The 19723-nt window shown below is 40.1% G+C and overlaps 1 protein-coding gene across 3 annotated transcripts in view; it reads right to left on the bottom strand.

Moving 5' to 3' along the window:
- SGCZ (sarcoglycan zeta) overlaps nucleotides 1-19723 on the bottom strand; it is a 228971-nt gene that overhangs the window by 64001 nt on the left and 145247 nt on the right. For all 3 annotated transcript variants that reach the window (XM_032224357.1, XM_032224358.1, XM_032224356.1), the window contains one exon: nucleotides 19303-19390. In XM_032224357.1, coding sequence (XP_032080248.1) covers nucleotides 19303-19390 — 88 coding nt within the window. The remainder of the gene's footprint in view (nucleotides 1-19302; nucleotides 19391-19723) is intronic.

The following is a 19723-nucleotide window of genomic DNA, read 5'->3' on the forward strand; positions in this document are numbered from 1 at the left end:
GGAAGGAATAGGAGCATCGATTAACATGCCTAATGTAAAAACAACAAAACTAATTGGTGGGAGAAGGGTGGATGGGCCTATCACCTGCGCGCAATGGCCAAATTGATTAACATTGCATAAAGGCAGGTATCTCGTTAATGGTTTTTAAAATCTGACAATATTAGCAGTGGCTAACAAAAGCTCAGTGAGCAATATATTTTAAAGTTCCGGAGATTGCAATGTCTGTTTCTTTTATACATACATACATACATACATACATCATCTATCTATCTATCTATCTATCTATCTATCTATCTATCTATCTATCTATCTATCTATCTATCTATCTATCTATCTATCTACCTACCTACCTACCTACCTACCTACCTACCTACCTACCTATCTATCTACACACACACACAGACACACACACACACACACACACACACACAGAAACAGATACACACACATTGTATGTGTATGTCTGTGTGTGTGTGTGAAAAAACTAAAGGCAATTTAAAAAGGGGGAAACTAAGATTAAGTAGAAGGATGGGAGTAACGGGCTTATTGACCTGTCCCTGGAAGAGAGATGGGTCATTTCTACCATCTAGATGCTAAACATTTGATTAAGCAGACACCAGGAGTCAGACTTCCTTTGATGACACCTAATTAAGCAATATGTTACCTATCAAAATTAAAATGCTTTGTAGCATATGCAATTATATATATTTGAGGGTTTTTTAAATGTCATTTTTCAAAATGTAATAAGTTCTAAAATGCAGTTATAATATACATATAGTTTTAACAGTTTTTGAACTTAATATGTTTTTTTCTGAGCCCTATTTTACAACATTTATACATGTACTGTATAGGCACCCTTCTAAATAAAAAATTAAGTGAATCTACTTGGTCTTTTATACATGACATGACACAACTTTTTTTTTAGTTCAAGGCAGCTTAAACTCACCCAATGTCATATACTGCTATTGAAATAGCATTCTTGCAGCGTTTGGGGGAAAGCATCTATTATATTCACATCTCTCCTTTTCTGCTTGAGTTTAAAATGACCCAATTGTCTAATTTCATCTTCATGAAAACAACTCTGAGCAAGCAAGATTTTTTAAAAAGTCAACAAGTAAATTCTGTGGCTAAAAGAGTTAAATCTCAGCCTATTTAATTGCTACATATAGGATTTCAAAATTGAAACGCTCAAGTTCTATTTGAAAGTTGACAACCTGATCTCATGAAATGTTTTCAAACTTTAGCTCCCATCAAGGTCAAACGGATGGATAATGGCAAAGGATTCTGCATTAAGCTCCAGACATCTAAGAATTTATTTTCTCTAGAAACAGAACTCTCACAGCTATGTTCTGAGTATTGCATTTTTATTTATTGAGAACAAAAAAAGCAAAACATGGGTGAAATGGATCCAATTTCAGTGGGTTACACAGGACATTAAGAGTTAATTTGCTTAATTCTAGTTCACCAAGTAAGCTGTAAAAACAGATCATTGTAACCCTGTAAGATGTATAATTGCAAACAAAGCAAAAATGGTTGTATTCACAAAACATTTAGAACTAAAACCAAACAAGCTACATAATCGATTAGTAGTTCTGTGAGTCAATTCTTTTCTTTTGCATGAGTTAAATATGCTATTTTTACTTTCTCACAAAATTTAACCATTACACAGATTTATTTACTCATTATGCATAGAATTAGATATCTTTGTGTTATTTATTTGATTTTTTTAAAGTTCACCTTTATTACAAGTAACACAAGGTGGCAAACATACCACATTTTTCAGAGTATAAGATGCACCTTTTTCCCTCAAAAAAGAGGGTGAAAATCTGGGTGTGTTTTATAAACTTAATATAGCATTTTTGTCCTACCGAAACCCTGCCCCCTTTGCAAAAATGGATGTGCAGAGGGTTTGGGAGGCTTGCAAAGTGCTCCTGAGGGCTGGGGAGGGCAAAAAAAAAAAGCAAAAATGGGCCATTTTTGCCCCATAGCCCCCAGGATCATTCTACAAGTCTCTGCATGCCCCTTTTATTTTTGAAAAAATGGCCTGTTTTTGCAAAAAAATTGGCCGTTTTTTGCTCGTTTTTGCCCCCTCCCCAGCCCCTAGGAGCACTCTAAGAGCCTTCCAAAGCTCTGCATGCCCTTCCCCCCCCCAAAAAAAAATGAGGCGTGCAGAGGGTTTGGGAGGCCTGCAGAGTGCAAAAACTTTTTAAAAAAAATTTACCTCTTCAAAATCATGGTGCGTCTTATACTCCAGTGCGTCTTATAGTCCGAAAAATACGGTACATAATACTTCTTCCTCCTATTTTCCCACAACAACCCTATGAAGTGAGTAGGGCTAAGGGTGAGTTACTGGCCCCAGGTCATCCAACTGGCTTTTGCCTAAGGCAGCAATAGAAGTCAGAGACTCCTTGTTTCTAGCCTATCACTGAATCAATGCTGGAGGTAATAAAATGAAAATATTGACTCTATAAATATTTTTAAACAGGAAAAAACATAAGGTTGAATGAAACCTTTGAAGAAATTAGAGGAAATTAGTTGTTTAAAGTAAATATTCCAAATAGGAATTGAATTGATTTTTTTTTCAAACAAAAGCTTCATGAGACTTCACAGTAACACCTCCTTCAGATTCAGTTTCTCCCTTCAGTTTGTTATTGTTAGCACTAAGAAATTATGGAGAGATTGCTGGATTTGTCTGAACCACCCCATAAAAATCCAAAGAGAAATCAGCATTTCAATTATAAATAAACCTTGTCACTATGTACCTTTCCACTATCATCAGCACACTTACTAATGAATTTACAGAGGTAAGTTGTTTACATCATCTGTAATGTCAGCTGAGTGCAAGGTTGGGCAAATAATTACAGAAAGAGAAGCTTCCACTTTTTGAAACAGTTTTGATTACCCATTAAAAGTGGGAGCCAGTGAATGTCAGGAAATTAGGAAAAATTAGCAAAAATTAGAAAATTGGCTTAATTCATTTCCTTTTTTTGCATTGCTAACAGACATCTTTAAAACAATTTATCTTGGCAACATTAGGGCAGGTTGGTATGATACTGTTATAAATAATTCCATTGATAATCAAGCCCAGAATTAATAATCTTGAACCTTTATTGTTGCAAGCCTATTAAAATAAATCTATTAGTGTTCCATTATTCCTGACTGGTCATTATTCCTAATCTAAAATAAGTGCATGGAAGGACTTCCTATGTTATATCTTCCCTTGGGTTTTAACTGAAACATGAAAAGGCAGACATATTGTAGACTGGTTACAATTATAAATTGGACCTTCTCACTTGTCTATTATAAGAACTAGGAGAAGTGCAAGTTTTCATGCTTCACCTAAGAAATTTTCCAGACATACTTTCTCTTCTGAAGATCTCCTCCTCAATTATTTTATTGAATTGAAGGAAAACAGTTGAAAAATGCAAAAGATACAATCAACTTTGCAATATGTTGCTGCTACTCTGTACATTTCCAGCTTAAATCTAAGTAATGCATAAAAGATAGGAAATTACAGTTGTGTTAGACCACACTTCTGTTTCTGAAAATAAAATTTTCCTTTCTTATCTTCCTGCAGCTTCTTCCTTTTAAATCTGTTCTTGGTTAGATTTGAAGAAAAAACTCAGTGGATGTAATGGTATATGGAAATGACCTTGGGAGACAGGAAGAAGAGCTTCTGCTAGGGCAACAATCAGATGAAAGGCAAACTGGCCCTCAGCAGGAATGTGTTTGTTGACTTGGGGGCAAATGACTTTTTAAATAAAAATGTTAGGGGGAGATGTACTTTCAGACTTATAAGATTGATGTCAGCCTTGCAAGGTAGTCTATACAAGAAGCACACCAAGATGAACTGATTCTACTTTATTGTAAATTACATTAACCAAATTTGGCAGAAATCCGTATGTGTGTGTGTGTAGATGATAGATAGATAGATAGATAGATAGATAGATAGATAGATAGATAGATAGATAGATAATGAAGAGACACTAAATATGTGTATACTAGTGGGATTTCAACCTGCCTTCGCTCGGTGAACACTCTGATGGGGCGCAGGAGTTCATGGCTTCCATGACAGCCATGGACTTGACCCAAGTAATCCGGGGTCCGACTCACTCAGCAGGTCACACACTTGACCTCGTATTCCTCTCGGAGCAGTGGAGACGTGATCTAGATTTAAGGGGCATTAAGATCTTGCCCTTGTCATGGTCTGATCACTTCCTACTGAGGATTGACTTTCGGAAAGCAATCCCCCACTGTAGGGAGGAGGAACCGATTAGGTGGTTCTGCCCCAGGCGCCTGATGGACCCTATGGGATTTCAGACGGTGTTTGGAGAAATACCTGATGCTCTCGTCCACAGTCCGGTTGCTGCTCAGATTCCGACAGATCTGGACTCCAATTGCACAGTACCAGCCGAGATACCGGGGGAAGGTCTTGAGCAGATTTTATGGAGCGAGTTTCAACTTGTGGACAAGGCCATGGGAGCGGTGAGTGCCTCCACCTGTATACTGGACCCGTGCCCCTCCTGGCTGGTCTCGACCAGCAGGGAGGTGACACGTGGCTGGATCCAGACGATAGTTAACACCTCTCTCCGGGAGGGATTCTTCCCGCACCTCCTAAAGGATATGGTGGTGAGACCCCTCCTGAAGAAACCTTCTCTGGATCCAGCCATTTTGAGTAACTATCGTTCAGTCTCCAACCTCCCCTTTGTAGGGAAGGTTGTTGAGAAAGTGGTGGCCTTTCAACTCCGGCGGTCCTTGGATGAAACCGATTATCTAGATTCCTTTCAGTCGGGTTTCAGGCCTGGTTACAGCACGGAAACTGCTTTGGTCGCACTGATCGATGATCTCTGGCGAGCCAGGGATAGGGGTCACTCCTCTATCCTAGTGCTTCTTGACCTCTCAGCAGCCTTCGATACCATCGACCATGGTATCCTTCTGCGACGGTTGCAGGAGGTGGGAGTGGGAGGCACTGTTCTTCAGTGGTTCTCCTCCTACCTCTCAGACAGGTCACAGTCGGTGTTAGTTGGAGGGCAGAGATCAACCCCTAGGCCCCTCAATTATGGGGTGCCGCAGGGTTTGGTCCTGTCCCCCCTCCTGTTTAACATCTACATGAAGCTGCTGGGTGAGATCATACGCCGGCACGGGATCAAATATCATTAATGTGCGGACGATGCACAATTGTATCTGTCCGCCCCGTGCCAACTCAATGAAGCGGTAGAAGTGATGTGCCAGTGCCTGGAGGCTGTCAGGGTCTGGATGGGAACGAATAAGCTTGCACTCAATCCTGACAAGACTGAGTGGCTATTGATGTTCCCTCCCAAGGATGGTCCAGCTATTCCATCTCTTAACTTGGGGGGTGAAATTATACGCCCCTTAGAGAGGGCTCGCAATTTGGGAGTCCTCCTGGATCCACAGCTGACACTAGAACATCACCTGTCGGCTGTGACCTGGCCCAGGTTCACCTGGTGCACCAATTGCGACCCTATCTGGACTGGGAGGCCCTTCGGATAGTCACTCACGCCCTCATCACCTCAAGACTGGATTACTGTAACGTGGTCTACATGGGGCTGCCCTTGAAGAGTGTTCGAAGACTTCAGCTAGTCCAGAATGCAGCCACGGGAGCGATTGTGGGTGCACTTAGGTACACCCACGTTACACCTATCCTCCGTGAGCTGCACTGGCTTCCTATTGGTCTCTGGACACGCTTCAAGGTGCTAGTCATTACTTTTAAAGCCCTACATGGTATCGGACCTGGTTACCTGAGAGACCGCCTCCTGCCAATTACCTCCGAGAGACCTATTAGATCACACAGACTAGGTCTCCTCCGGATTCCATCTGCCGGTCAATGTCGGCTGGCGACTCCCCAGGGGAGGGCCTTCTCTGTAGCTTCTCTGGCCCTATGGAATGATCTCCCAGTCAAGATCCAGACCCTTACTACCCTTCCGGCCTTCCGCAAAGCAACCAAGACCTGGATGTTCCGGCAGGCCTGGGGCTGTTGATTTATCCAGCCCCATTCTAAGTCATGAATGTTGTTGAATTTTTAATTGTTGTTTTTTATTTTTTATATTCCCCCTTCTCTTTTTATTTGTAAGCTGCCCTGAGTCTTCCGAGAGTGGGCGGCATACAAACTAATAAAATAAATAAAATAAAAATAAAATAAATAGTGTAGATTCTTTATATATTTTATTTATCTTTATTACATTTTTATTTTTATTTTTCTTATCTATTTTTTCCTTAACCTTTTATCTTCCCTTTCTTTAAGTTTAATTAGTATTGGATTTTACTATTAAAATAAAAATCTGCATGTATACACCCATCCACTAATGGGTTGCAAGAGAGTGTAGGAGAATTATGCCACTGAATGATGCCATTCTTTTAATAATGAAGTTGACACCAGATATCTTTCAAAGACTTGTCATTTTGAGGGGTAACACAGCTATGGATATATTAAATATAATCACTTGACTTCTCAGTAATGTATCTCTCTATGTGGTGACACCCAAATTTGCCAGAGATTAAGGATTGCAGAATAAAGGTTCTGGAGAACTGGTAGCAGAAATATTGAGTAGTTTGGAGAAACGGCAAATACCACCTCTGGCTGGCCTTGCCTCCATCTATTCTCTGCCTCCTGAGTCCCAGCTGATTGGGATAAAATTGGGATTCTGCAGTAATCTTCCCCTGGAGTTGGGAGGGAATGGAGATTTTATAGTATCCTTCCCATGCCACGCCCACCAAGCCACACTCACAAAACTGGAAATTAAGATTTTTGAATTCTACCCCCACACCATCTTCTTTCTTATCAGAAAGAGAGGGGGGGAGGGGGGAGGGAGGGAGGGAGGGAGGGAGGGAGAGAGAGAGAGAGAGAGAGAGAGAGAGAGAGAGAGAGAGAGAGAGAGAGAGAGAGAAAGTCACTTTCAGTAATTGTCTGAGCAGTTTTCTTGGCATGATATCAGAAATAGTTTTCCATGGCCTTCTTCTATGGGCTGAAAGAGAATGATTGGCCCAAGATTCACCAGCTGGCTTTCAGCCAAAGGCAAGGACTAGAATTCATAGTTTCCTGGTTTCTAGCCCAGTGCCTTAACTACTCCACCAAATTGATGGTACTACTTAATAAATGCAGCTGTTAGTGAGTTTTCTACAGTGCCCAGAATGCCAGGCACACAGCCTGTGAACCATTAGGGTGCTGTGAATTGGATAGTTTGGGAACTTCTGAAATTGAGTCTCAAAGTGGCAGATGGGGAGTTGGATAAAAAGAGAAAGAAACAGGATTAGGTAGTGCTGGCAAACTTCTAAGATAACTGAAGATCACCAACGAGGAATTAGCACAGAATTCCTGAGGAGGATAACACAATGTTGGATCTTGACTTAAAGGGAAGGTAGATTTAAAGGCACAAGAAGCACAATCCATGTTTTGCTAACTATGAGAAATGACCAGCTTCTTGTAGAGTCCTTGATTATCTCTTTGGGGAATTTAGAAACAGCTGCATTGTAGAAGAAGCACACTGTCATTTTAGTAGAAGGGTTGTTTAATCTCAAAATAATATTTAGGATATTAAGAAATCATGATTAAGTCCGCCTTTGAAGGCAGAGGGAAGAAAAGAAGATCTGTTTGTATGCCATAGAGGCATTCTGCTGGATAAATTGTCTGAGTATAAAATCATTCTGAAGCTGATGTCTTGCCACGCTTGTTACATTAACAATAAAGGAAAAAAAGTTAATGCAGTTCAAAGAATGCCCTTGAATTCTGAATTTGTCTGGTCTCTTTTAAGGACTCATGATAATGAGGCCTGGTTTAGTTCTTGAATGGGAGATTATCAAGTAAACCAGGGCTTTAGGCTAGACTAGGAATTCAAAAAGTTGCAAACTACTTTTATATTATTGCCATGAAAACTTTCTTGATATATCCACAAGGTCCCAAAAATTGATGGAAGCTTTATTTTTATATTTCTTTTCTCTGATTTTAATATCATGCAGAACAATTTGCCAATACAAATATGGCTAAGGCTCATGTCAAAGGAATGTGAGAATGTCAACCTATTTTTCTGTCACACAGGTTATAAAACACCACTAAATTTGTTTGCCCTTCTTGGTGACCTTCCCATCCAGTCTGCATGCAAGATACAATTTTAGAAAAAAATAAATAAATAAGATATCTGAATGTCTGAAAGAGCAGGGAGAAAGCAAAGATAAAAATTTAATGTCCTGTGAGAGATTTGTTATAAAGCCCGATGCTCCAAATAATGTAAATGTGCTTTGCAGCCAGCAGCAGCTCTGGGAATGTCATGACAGTCACAGAGCATTTGTTATAGCACTGAAATATTAGAAGAAAATACACACTAAAAGAAATAATGTATTAGATCATTTTGGGGGGAAAAAGATTGTGGTAACATTTGTTTTTTGAGGTTTAGTTAAATTTCATTTCATTTCTCATTTGCCAACCTCATTTTTCTAATATCAGACTTTATTAGCTGCTAGTTTGTTTGTTTTTTAAATGAAAAGTACACATGAATATCATACATGTGCTTGTCTGCCTTCTAACACATGCCTTATATAGTAGTAATCATAATAACGTAATTCCTTGTACATGATTAGTATTTAAAAGTATTTAAGAATTCAATGTGCTTTCTGGCTTGTGGTATTTCAAACCCTGCGATGGAATTTTTAAGTTCTCAGTCTGGAGCATTGTGAAATAGACAGGAAGTCTCTAGTCCTCATTACTGAAAACGTAAGTATTACTATAGTCTCTTACAACATGCAAAAATGATGGAACAAGAACAAACTGGATGTAATTAAACCATTGCCCACATGCTCGGCATGCATAATATATTTTTAGCTGCACCTTGTCACATGTGATATGTACAGGTAATAGACAGTATATAGAAAAGGGCAGATTTTCCTCCCTCATACATTGTTAAAATATTACCTGCATAAATGTGTCTTTGGGGTCATTTTGATATTTTTAAGTACCTGCTACGGGATAATATGGTCTACCACTTAATGGAAAATCTTTAAATTCAGTGGTCCTATATATAATAATAACAACAACAACAACAACAACAACAACAACAACAACACTGGTTGAGAAAAATAAGGTCACAATCATAGACATCGCAATACCAGGTGATAGCAGGGTCGCTGAGAAGGAACATGAAAAAATCGCAAAATACCAGGACTTAAAAATTGAAATTCAACGACTATGGCACAAACCAGCAGTGGTAATTCAGTGAACAGTGAACAAACTTGGTTATGGTTAACAACAGGTACATTAAAGAAAGAAACAGAGTCACTAATCCTGGCTGCGCAAGAACAAGCTATCCGCACAAATGCCATTAAGGCCAAAATCGAAAAATCCTCTGATGATGCCAAATGCAGACTTTGCAAAGAAGCTGATGAAACTGTTGATCACATACTCAGCTGCTGTAAAAAAATCACGCAGACTGATTATAAATTGCGGCACAATTCAGTAGCACAAATGATCCACTGGAATTTGTGCAAAAATTATAATATTAAAACAGCAACAAACTGGTGGGAACATCAGCCTGAAAAAGTCACCGAAAATCAGATGGTCAAGATCTTGTGGGATTTCCGTATACAAACCGACAAAATACTGGCGCATAATACACCAGACATCACACTGGTTGAGAAAAATAAGGTCACAATCATAGACATCGCAATACCAGGTGATAGCAGGGTCGCCGAGAAGGAACATGAAAAAATCGCAAGATACCAGGACTTAAAAATCGAAATTCAACGACTATGGCACAAACCAGCAGTGATAATTCCAGTGGTAATTGGCACACTGGGTGCTATACCAAAAGCACTGGAATTACATTTAAAACAGTCAAAAATTGACAAAATCACCATCAGTCAAATGCAAAAAGCCGCACTGCTTGGATCTGCACGCATATTACGAAAATACGTTACGACGTCCTAGGCCCCTGGGTGGGGCCCGACTAGTAACCAATGCCAAATCCGGCGAAACAACTGGCCGCTGTGATACAATTGTATAATAATAATAATAATAATAATAATAATAATAATAATGATGATGATGATGATGATGATGATGATGATGATGATGATGATGATGATGATGGAAGGAACCACATTATGATTCTTTTACCTTCTTTTTACGTATTCAGCCAAAGAGAGATCAATGGCTCACTCATAAGAGAATTGGTATTTTCCACTCACTCTCTCTGCCTATTCTGTTCAGTTGCTGCAACTAATCTCTGCAGTATTGCGATTTTTATAACAAATATAAACTAACGTCAGGTTTTTATTATACTAATTGAAGGCTTTTTAAATACTTCTCAGAATTTTTATTACTAATGCATAACAATCAACACATATCTTATCTAAGACTGTACAACTCTGTTTCTTTACCTACCTTCTCAAAGGAACAGTACAGATAGAAATTGGATTTACAGCTGCATGGAGATAACATCAGGACAATTTGTATTAGATGGTTCTTTCCTATGATCTCTCTCTCCCTCTCCCTCTCCCTTTCTCCCTCCCCTATCTATGATCAATCTATCTATTTATCTATTTATTCATATCCATCTATCCAATAAAAAAGATTCAGCAGAATCTAGTTTACCATTCTGAGTAGATGTGGCCAAAGTTTTAACTTTAGGAGTTTCAGGATTAGAATTTTTCCATGTATTTTAACAACAATTGGAAATTAGGGGGATTGTAAACATAAAATGTAAGATGATTGATAAGAATAATGAGCCTCCACAAATCTATAAACCATGCTGGTTTTATTCTGCAAATTCAAGGTTGCCAAACTCTAACCAAGGTTAGGTTTCTATCCCAATATGATTATTCTATGTATTTTACCAGGACTCAAAATTAGGGGATTTTAAATATATGAGGCTTCCTAAACATAACAAGTGTCTCTGAATTGCTCAGTGATATTTGTTTTCCATTATATATTCATGAGAGCCTGACAGTAATGCTAAATGGATTTCCATCTCAATGGGATTTTTCCAAATATTTTACAAAGAATTGAAAATTAGTAGCATTGTAATGTAAAATGGCTCTGAAACATATTGAGCTTCTATTAATCTCTTTTCCATATTTGTTTTTCTCTGAGAATTTGAGAAAGCCTAATGCTAACTCTAACAATAACTTTAACCCTGAATATATTTATGTTAGATATTTCCCCACCCCCACTGACAGACTGCAAGAGGTTTCCACGAAGGTCCTCTGTTCCAGTGGGAACAGAGGTTGAATCTCATTGGCTAAGAGATCTGACAGATCCCTTTAAAAGGGTTCGATGGAGCAGCTTTCTGCTCTCCTCAACTCGGGCTGCTCTAGATGTATGATTAGTCCAGCAATGGTTGAAAAATTGGGCTTGAAATTGAGGACTTTGAAAACCCCTATTGTTTTTTGCCAGATCGATGGATCCATTGCAGGGGGTGGGGCAGCCCATTTTTACACTGAACCTCTAGAAATGAAAATGGGCACCCATTTAGAATTAATCTCTTTTATTGTGGCACCTGGGATGGACAGACCCCTTATTTTGGGACTCCCCTGGCTTCGTAAATGGAACCCTCGCATTAACTGGAGGGAGGGGTGGCTGTGCATTCGGACCAGCACAGCCCCAGATGGGGAAGCCGAAGCCTCAGAGCCTGCTGGCTCCGGCCCCACTTTGGCGGCCAGGGGCCAAGAGAGAATTGAGGGGGAAGAGAAGATTTCAAAGGAATATTGGGACCTGAGAGGAGTTTTTAATGAAAAATCTTCAGATAAGCTTCCGCCCCACAGACCCACTGATTGCTCCATCGAGATTTTGCCTGGGGTACCGCTTCCAAAGCCCCAAATATATTCTATGTCACCCAGGGAGATGGAGGAAATGAGGAAGTTTATTGACAAGAACTTGCAAAGGGGTTTCATTGAACCAGCCAGACCCAAGGTGGCAGCCCCTGTACTATTCAGAGAGAAGAAAGATGGCTCTCTTTGTTTGTGCATGAATTTTAAGAACCTTAATTCAATCTCTTCCCACAATCTCTACCCTTTGTCTCTGATGAAGGACATGCTGGCCCAACTGGGGAAAGACCGCATCTTTACTAAACTGGACTTACGGGAGGCATACTATAGGGTCCGGATAAAGGAGGGGGATGAGTGGAAGACTGCTTTCAACTGCCCCCTAGGTTGCTTCCAGTTCCGTGTAATGCCCTTTGGCCTGCAGGGGGCACCTGCAGTTTTCATGCAATTAATTAATGAGGTTTTGTATGACCACCTCTACAAAGGCGTTATTGTATATTTGGATGATATCCTTATTTACACGCAAACACATGACAAACACGTCAAGTTGGTCCGCACTGTCCTAAAGAAACTCCGAGCCGCGGAGCTTTATGCCAAGTTGTCCAAATGTGAATTTCACCAGGAGAAGATAGACTACCTTTGCTATCGTATCTCCCACGCAGGTGTGGAGATGGACCCCGTTAAAGTCAAAACGGTCACTGAGTGGGAGGCGCCCCGTACACGCAGGCAATTGCAGAAATTTTTGGGTTTTGCCAATTTCTATTGACAGTTCATCCCTTCTTTTGCCAAAATTGCACTTCCCATCACTAATTTGTTGAAGTCCAAAGGTGGGCCGAAACCTAAGCCTAGCAAGCCGTTGCATTGGACCATGGAGTGTCAAGCTGCTTTTGAAAAGTTGAAATGACTTTTTGCCGAGGAGCCGGTTCTGAAGCATCCAGAGATGGACAAGCTGATGCCAGCGACGTGGCAGTGGGGGCCGTATTGCTTCAGACCAATGACCAAGGTAATTTACAACCCTGTGCCTACACCTCTCGTAAACTCACAGACACTGAGAGACGTTGGGCGATCTGGGAGAAAGAAGCATTTGCTGTACGTTGGGCTTTGGCCACATGGTGCCACTTCCTGGAGGGCGCTAAGCACCTGTTTGAGGTGTGGACTGACCATAAAAATTTGGAGGCTTTGAGGACTCCCAGGCGGCTCTCCCCTAAGCAGATGCGCTGGACTCAGCATTTCAATCGTTTTAATTTCACACTTAAGTACATCCTGGGGGGGGAAGAACTTCATGGCTGATGCTTTGTCCAGACTTCCTCAATACAACTGCTCTAAGCTCAGCGTTGTCCAGCCCGTAGTTCCCACGTCAAGCCTCGCTACTCCTGTTGTTACTAGGAAACAGACATGCTCTAAGGTGGACGTATCCCAAGATTTTCTTTCTGACCTTAAGAAGTCCCTTCCTCAGGATGATTGGTTCCAGCAACATCAAGGTGAATGCACCATGAGGGATGATTTGCCATGGATTGGAGCGAAACTTTACGTCCCTGCCTCTCTTTGTCTCGTTGTTCTCCAACGGGCTCATGATTCCAAGTTGGCGGGGCACTTTGGCTTTGTGAAGACGCTGCGTCTGGTGAAAAAGCAGTTTTGGTGGCCCTCTTTAAAGAAGGACATTGAACTTTATGTCGCCAGCTGTCCCGCCGGGGAAACCACAGGGTTTGCTCCAAACTGTAGCTTGCCCTGTCACCCCCTGGAAGGAGATTTCTATGGACTTCATTGTCGAACTTCCTGAGAGCCAGGGGCACACTGTCATATGGGTGGTTACTGACTTGTTCTCCAAGCAAGTTCATTTTATACCTTGCCCAAAGATTCCTTCTGCAAAGGCGCTCGCTAAACTATTCATTTCTCACGTTTACCATTTGCACGGCGTGCCTGATTGAATCATTTCGGATAGGGGTGTGCAATTCACCTCGGTCTTCCGGAAAGAATTTCTTAAGCGCATTGGCTCTGCCCAAGGCTTAAGCTCCGCCCACCACCCTCAGACTAATGGGGCTTGCAAGAGGACTAATTCTGTTCTGGAACAATGTTTACGTTGTTTCATCAATTACCAGCAAGATGATTGGGTGGACTTGCTGCCGCACGGGGAAGTGGTTTATAATAATTCTGTACATAGCAGCACTGGGTTCACCCCTTTCCGAGTTGTGTTTGGCCAGGACTTTGTTCCTATTCCCGAAGTTCCTCTTGAGCAGCCGCAGGTTTCATCCATCTCTGAGTGGAGTGAGCAGTTGCGGCATATTTGGCCTTTGGCACTTCGTACTTTGGATGCTGCGCATCGCACGCATAAGAAACAGACTGATAAGAAACGTGCTCAACCTTATCAGTACAAGGTGGGTGATCAGGTTTATCTATCCACAAAGTTCCTTCAAACTACGCAGAAATCAAAGAAGTTGGGCCCTAAGTATGTGGGCCCGTTTCCCATAATCAAAGTCATCAATCCTGTTTCGGTTCGCTTGCAGCTACCCAAGCACCTCAACCGTGTATATTCTGTTTTCCACGTTAATCTCATTAAACCTGTTCGTTTTTCATCTTTACATCCACCAGTGGATCCGCCACCTGCCCCCCTATTGATTGATGGTGAACAGCATTTTGAAGTTCGAGAAATTTTGGACTTTCGAAAACTGCAGAATCGGATTCAGTACCTGGTGGCTTGGAAGCATTTTCCCAAGTCTCATGCTGAGTGGGTGGACAAGTCCCATCTCTGGGCCCCCCAACTGCTCTGCCAGTTCTATTCTGCTTATCCTGACAAGCCCTAATTGTCTCTCCTTCCTGATTTTCTCTCCCCCTATTTTTCTTTTTCTGTTTTTTGTTGTTCATCTGTTTGTTTGTGTTTTGTCGTTTTCCAGATCTGACCGCCTTTTTCCAGAGGAGGGCCGGATGTCAGCCTCTGCTTTGCTGCTGCTTCGGCTGTCATTGAAATGGGGAGTGGGGGGCATGGTATTTGGGAGAGGACTACTAATTGTGCTGGAGGAAGATTCTGGAATTTCTGCTGCCTGTCTTACTGCGCATGCAGAGGAGGTTTCCTGCCAAGGCCAACGGCACCGACATTCCATCTTGGTGATGCCTTTCGAAGTTATCTCGCACCTGACATTTGGGAGAATTATGATTAGACTGTGACTGGGATGCCAAGGGGTGGGGAATGGGTTATTCTATATATCATTTGCTTTCGCGCCTAAATAATCAGTCTTTGCTTTGCTACGCTTCTGTTCATTTATAATTAGTAAAAGTACACTTGATTTCTATCAATGAAGTCTTGTGGTTTTCTTTCCTGATTATCCAATGAAGGAGTGCTGACACCCTGACTCCACTAGCAAAGTCAGGTCCTTTAATGTAGGAGATTCAGTATATGCACACAATTACACCGGGGGAACGTTATGGATTCCCGCATCTATAATTGGCGTTACCGGACCGCGATCATACACAGTGAAACTTGACGATGGTAGAAACTGGAGAAGGCATATTGACCAATTCCGTAGCCGCCTGCCTAACTCAACGCTTAGACAGCCAAACATAACTCCTGCACAAACCAAAAGAAGCTACACACAAAATAACAGTCCTGAGGAAAACCCGAGAATGTCGGATGACTTATCTGACTGCGATGCAGACCCACAGCAAGCTCTTAGCGATTCAACACTGGAAGCTCCAGCCGCAGCCTGTGAAAAGTTCTAGGAGGTTCCACCAGGCAGATCAGCAGAAGCAACAGGTCCATCCAACTTGAGTGAAGGAAACACCAAGACTGAACTGCGCAGGTCAGGCAGAACTACGCAGAAGCCTGCCTACCTGCGTGACTACGTCACTAGTCAGATTGTTCCATCTTAGAAGGGAGGGGTGTTAGATATCCCCCCCCCGCTGACAGACTGCAAGAGGTTTCCACTAAGGTCCTCTGTTCCAGCAGGAACAGAGTTTGAATCTCATTGGCTAAGAGGTCTGACAGATCCCTTCAAAAGGGGATGCTGTCCAACCATTCCCCAGCCACATGTTTACTTGACTTGAAATAAAGAGCTGTTGTTTACTGAAGCCTACTGTGCCTCCTTTACCCGATCTAATAATTTACACCCCAATAATATCTCTCCATGTACTTTACCAGGAATCAAAAATTAGTGGGAGTATAAATGTTAGGGGCCTCCTAAACCAAACAAGCCTCTCTGAATCTCTCAGTGATATTTTTCCTCCTAAGATTCATGGGACCTTAATTCCAATTCTAAGTGAATTTCTATCCCAACAGGATTTTTCCATGTATTTTACCAGCACTTGATAATAAGGGGGATTGGAAATATAACACACCTACTAAGAATAATGAGCCTCTAAAAATCTCTTGGCCATGTTTGTGTTACTTGATAATTCAAGGAAGTTTAATCTTAATTGTAATCCTAATCTTAATTGCAGTCCCAACCCTAACAACCCTAACACTAACCCTGAGTAGGTTTCCATCCCGTTAGGATTTTTCCATGTAGTTGACTAGGAATCGAATAGTAGGGGGATTATAAATGTAAGAGGCCTCCATGCCTAACTAGCCTCTCCAAACCTCTCAGCGATGTTTGTTTTCCTCTCTGAATTTCAGGGAGCCTAACCCTAAACCTTCTAGCTCTTAAGATGTTACCTAGTAAAGTAATGAAACATCTGCAAACAACCAAGTTCATAGAGCACCAAGGACCCCACAGTTCAGCCCTAAGATAAATATATTCTCTTCTACAGGAATTCAAGCTAGTTACTTTGTTCTGTAAATAGGACAATTCTTTATAAAATCAGTTAATAATGTAGGTTCAAGCTGTATTTCATAGGTAACAGACAAGGTACAAGAGAAACATGGTTTTAAGTACATTTTGCTTTAGTTGTTTCAAATATCAATTTGTTAGTGTTTCCTGTCACTGTTGGTGGGATACCCATGTATATAAACAAAACAAACACCACTCATTGAAGATGTTACATAGTTGGATAGTGAAATACTATATCTGCAAGTAACAACCAATCTCAAAAAGCATCTGGAAGTCCATAGCTGAAATTCTTTATATTATTTCTTTATATATTTCACTAACTGTGATTTAAATTTGAACAAAATAACTGTTCTAAAGAATTTTTTTTCTTATTTCACAAGAAGAAACAGGATCTATCTGCAAAAAAACTTATTCCCCTGATATTTTTGTGAACGGATTCAAAACTATTAATATATTGAGAAAAATATACAGTACTTCCCAATTAAAAAGTCACCTTTTAAAATGAAGGATCTGTTTTAGTTGAATCAGCTAACATATCAATCTTTTCAGCAATCTAGTTTATTTCTATTTAGGAAATCAAATATAATAAATCACAATATCTCTGTGGAAGATTTTATCATTTTTAAAAAGTGGCAGCTGAGCTAGGATAATCACACATTTTAATTTGTAAAGAACAACACAAGCCTACCAATGAAGGAAGATTTATGAGAGAAATTGCTAGGAATCACAGCAACTAACCCTGAACGGAGTTATAGAACTGAACATGCTGTATGGCATATGCTGATTAGGGAAGCTGTTATCTAAGGATTATAGGCTCCTTGTCCTCTTTTCCCCTTCTTCAAGTTTGAAAGGTTTAACTTAAAAGACAACTGTGTTTCTTTTGTGGCGGAAAACACTCTGCAAATATTATTGTAAAAAGTGCAATCTCTGTAAACTATAAGGGGAAGTTAAGAACATTCCAAGTGGAAACAGGAATATGAAGCTGCTGATTCATAAGAAATGCGTAATTTCTTAACATGTGCAAAGCAATGTATTGGGCTTTCCGTGATTTCTAGTCAGAGAAGCCTCAGATTGACATTTTCAACTACTAAAATATCTCAAACATTCCTGGACCACTCTGAAGCTAAGGTTAGTTATCTTGAAAGCTGTTTAACTGTATATTAGCCACAATTGATGAAAAAAATGGAAAGATATTCTTTGTAATTTATAGTTATTATTTTTAAATCAATCCAATGAACATGAAAGTCAATAAAATTGTAGTCTATAAATTTATGTCAATGAAATATAAACTGTCCATTATTGTTGTTGTTAATTGCGAAGTTGTGTCTGACCCATTGCGACCCCATGGACAACATTCCTCCAGGTCTTCCAGTCCTCTACTATCCTCTGGAGTCCATTTAAGCTCACGCCTTCAGTGACTCCATCCAGCCACCACCTTCTCTGTTGTCCCTTTCTTCTTTTGCCCTCAATCTTTCCCAGGATTAGGCTCTTCTCCAGTGAATCCTTCCTTCTCATGAGGTGGCCAAAGTATTTGAGTTTCATCTTCAGAATCTGGCCTTCTAAAGAGCAGTCGGGGTTGATCTCCTCTAGGACTGACCAGTTTGATCTCCTTGCAGTCCAAGGGACTCACAAGAGTCTTCTCCAGTACCAGCGTTCAAAGGCCTCAATTATTTGGCGCTCAGCCTTTCTTATGGTCCAACTTTCATGACATACATTGCAATTGGGAAAACCATAGCCTTGACTATATGCATATCTATCTATCTATCTATCTATCTATCTATCTATCTATCTATCTATCTATCTACCTACCTACCTACCTACCTACCTACCTACCTACGTACCAACCCACTCCATCCATCCATCCATCCATCCATCCATCCATCCATCCATCCATCCATCCATCCATCCATCCATCCATCCATCCATCCATCTATCTATCTATCTATCTATCTATCTATCTATCTATCTATATCCATCCATACATCCATATGCATGCTTGCATACATACATTTATATGCACTTTTAAACTGTCCATAATATGTAGAAATTCATTCAGTTGCTTTGTGTCTAGCTTAGAATCAAGGAAAATAATCCTAAGGATAGCTCTTATCTCTTTCAGTATCGTCTTTTTTTTAAAAAAGTAAACAAAAAAATATGAAACTAATTGCTCTACATTTTGTGCCATGCAAGTTTATTAGATGTAAAGATTAAAATATTTTTTGTAAATATTTGAATAGATAAAGAAAAGGGGGAGGCAGGGAGATGCTATTAAAGTACAGATAGAATTAAATCTCATTTTACCTGATCAGTAATTTGTTATAATACATTATCTCTTTTATTAAATTGGAACTAAATCTGCTAAACATGCAAACTGTCTCATACTTATGACATAGAGAGCAGTCCTCATTTTCCTCCTCAGAGATTCATTTCTTTGACTTTTTGTGTGGTTTTATGATGCTTTTTATCAGTTTGTGTGCTTCGGATAATGTGTTAAGATTTTAAGTTTGCTTTTACCAATTGTTTTTATTTGCCTTGCAGTTATTGTTAACTACTCTGAGAACTGTTTTGATGTATTTATTTAATCAATTTATATTTCTGTTTAAAATTAACTTGTAGTACAGTTAGTTGACTATAAAATGTAGGCTGTAGATCAGTATTATTAATAACACAGTTGCAATCAATTGTTTCCTTTAATACCTATGCTAAGGGATTAAATTTTAAAGTATGGTGTTAAATTCAGAGCACAAAACTTTCATTAAATAATAAGACTTACCTACAGTCAGCTGTCCTGTTATGTGTCCCATATGATTTCTTGCATTCATGGTAACATTCCTATCTGATTGTAGGACCAGTGGACTGTCCTGGAAAAAAAATGTATATAAACAATGAAATGAGAAGAAAAAACTGCAGAGAGAGAATGAGAGTATTCCTGTCAAAGACCAAGTATCTTCATGAGATCTAGTTGAAATTCTTGCTTTTCTTTTAATTCAAATTGGTTGTTTTTAATGGTATTTATAGGGAAGAAACTATATATTTTGCAGGTCAGAAGAAGGGATGAGTAGATATTTACAGACTTCTCACAGCCTCTTTCAGTTCCTTCCTTTGGGACAGTGCTACAGGGTATTGAATGCCAAGACATCTAGATATGGGACAGTTTTTTTTCCTTTTATGGCATCACTCTTTTCAACTCAAAG

Source organism: Thamnophis elegans, chromosome 9 (genome assembly GCF_009769535.1).
Source record: "Thamnophis elegans isolate rThaEle1 chromosome 9, rThaEle1.pri, whole genome shotgun sequence".
NCBI classification, from domain to species: Eukaryota; Metazoa; Chordata; class Lepidosauria; order Squamata; family Colubridae; genus Thamnophis; species Thamnophis elegans.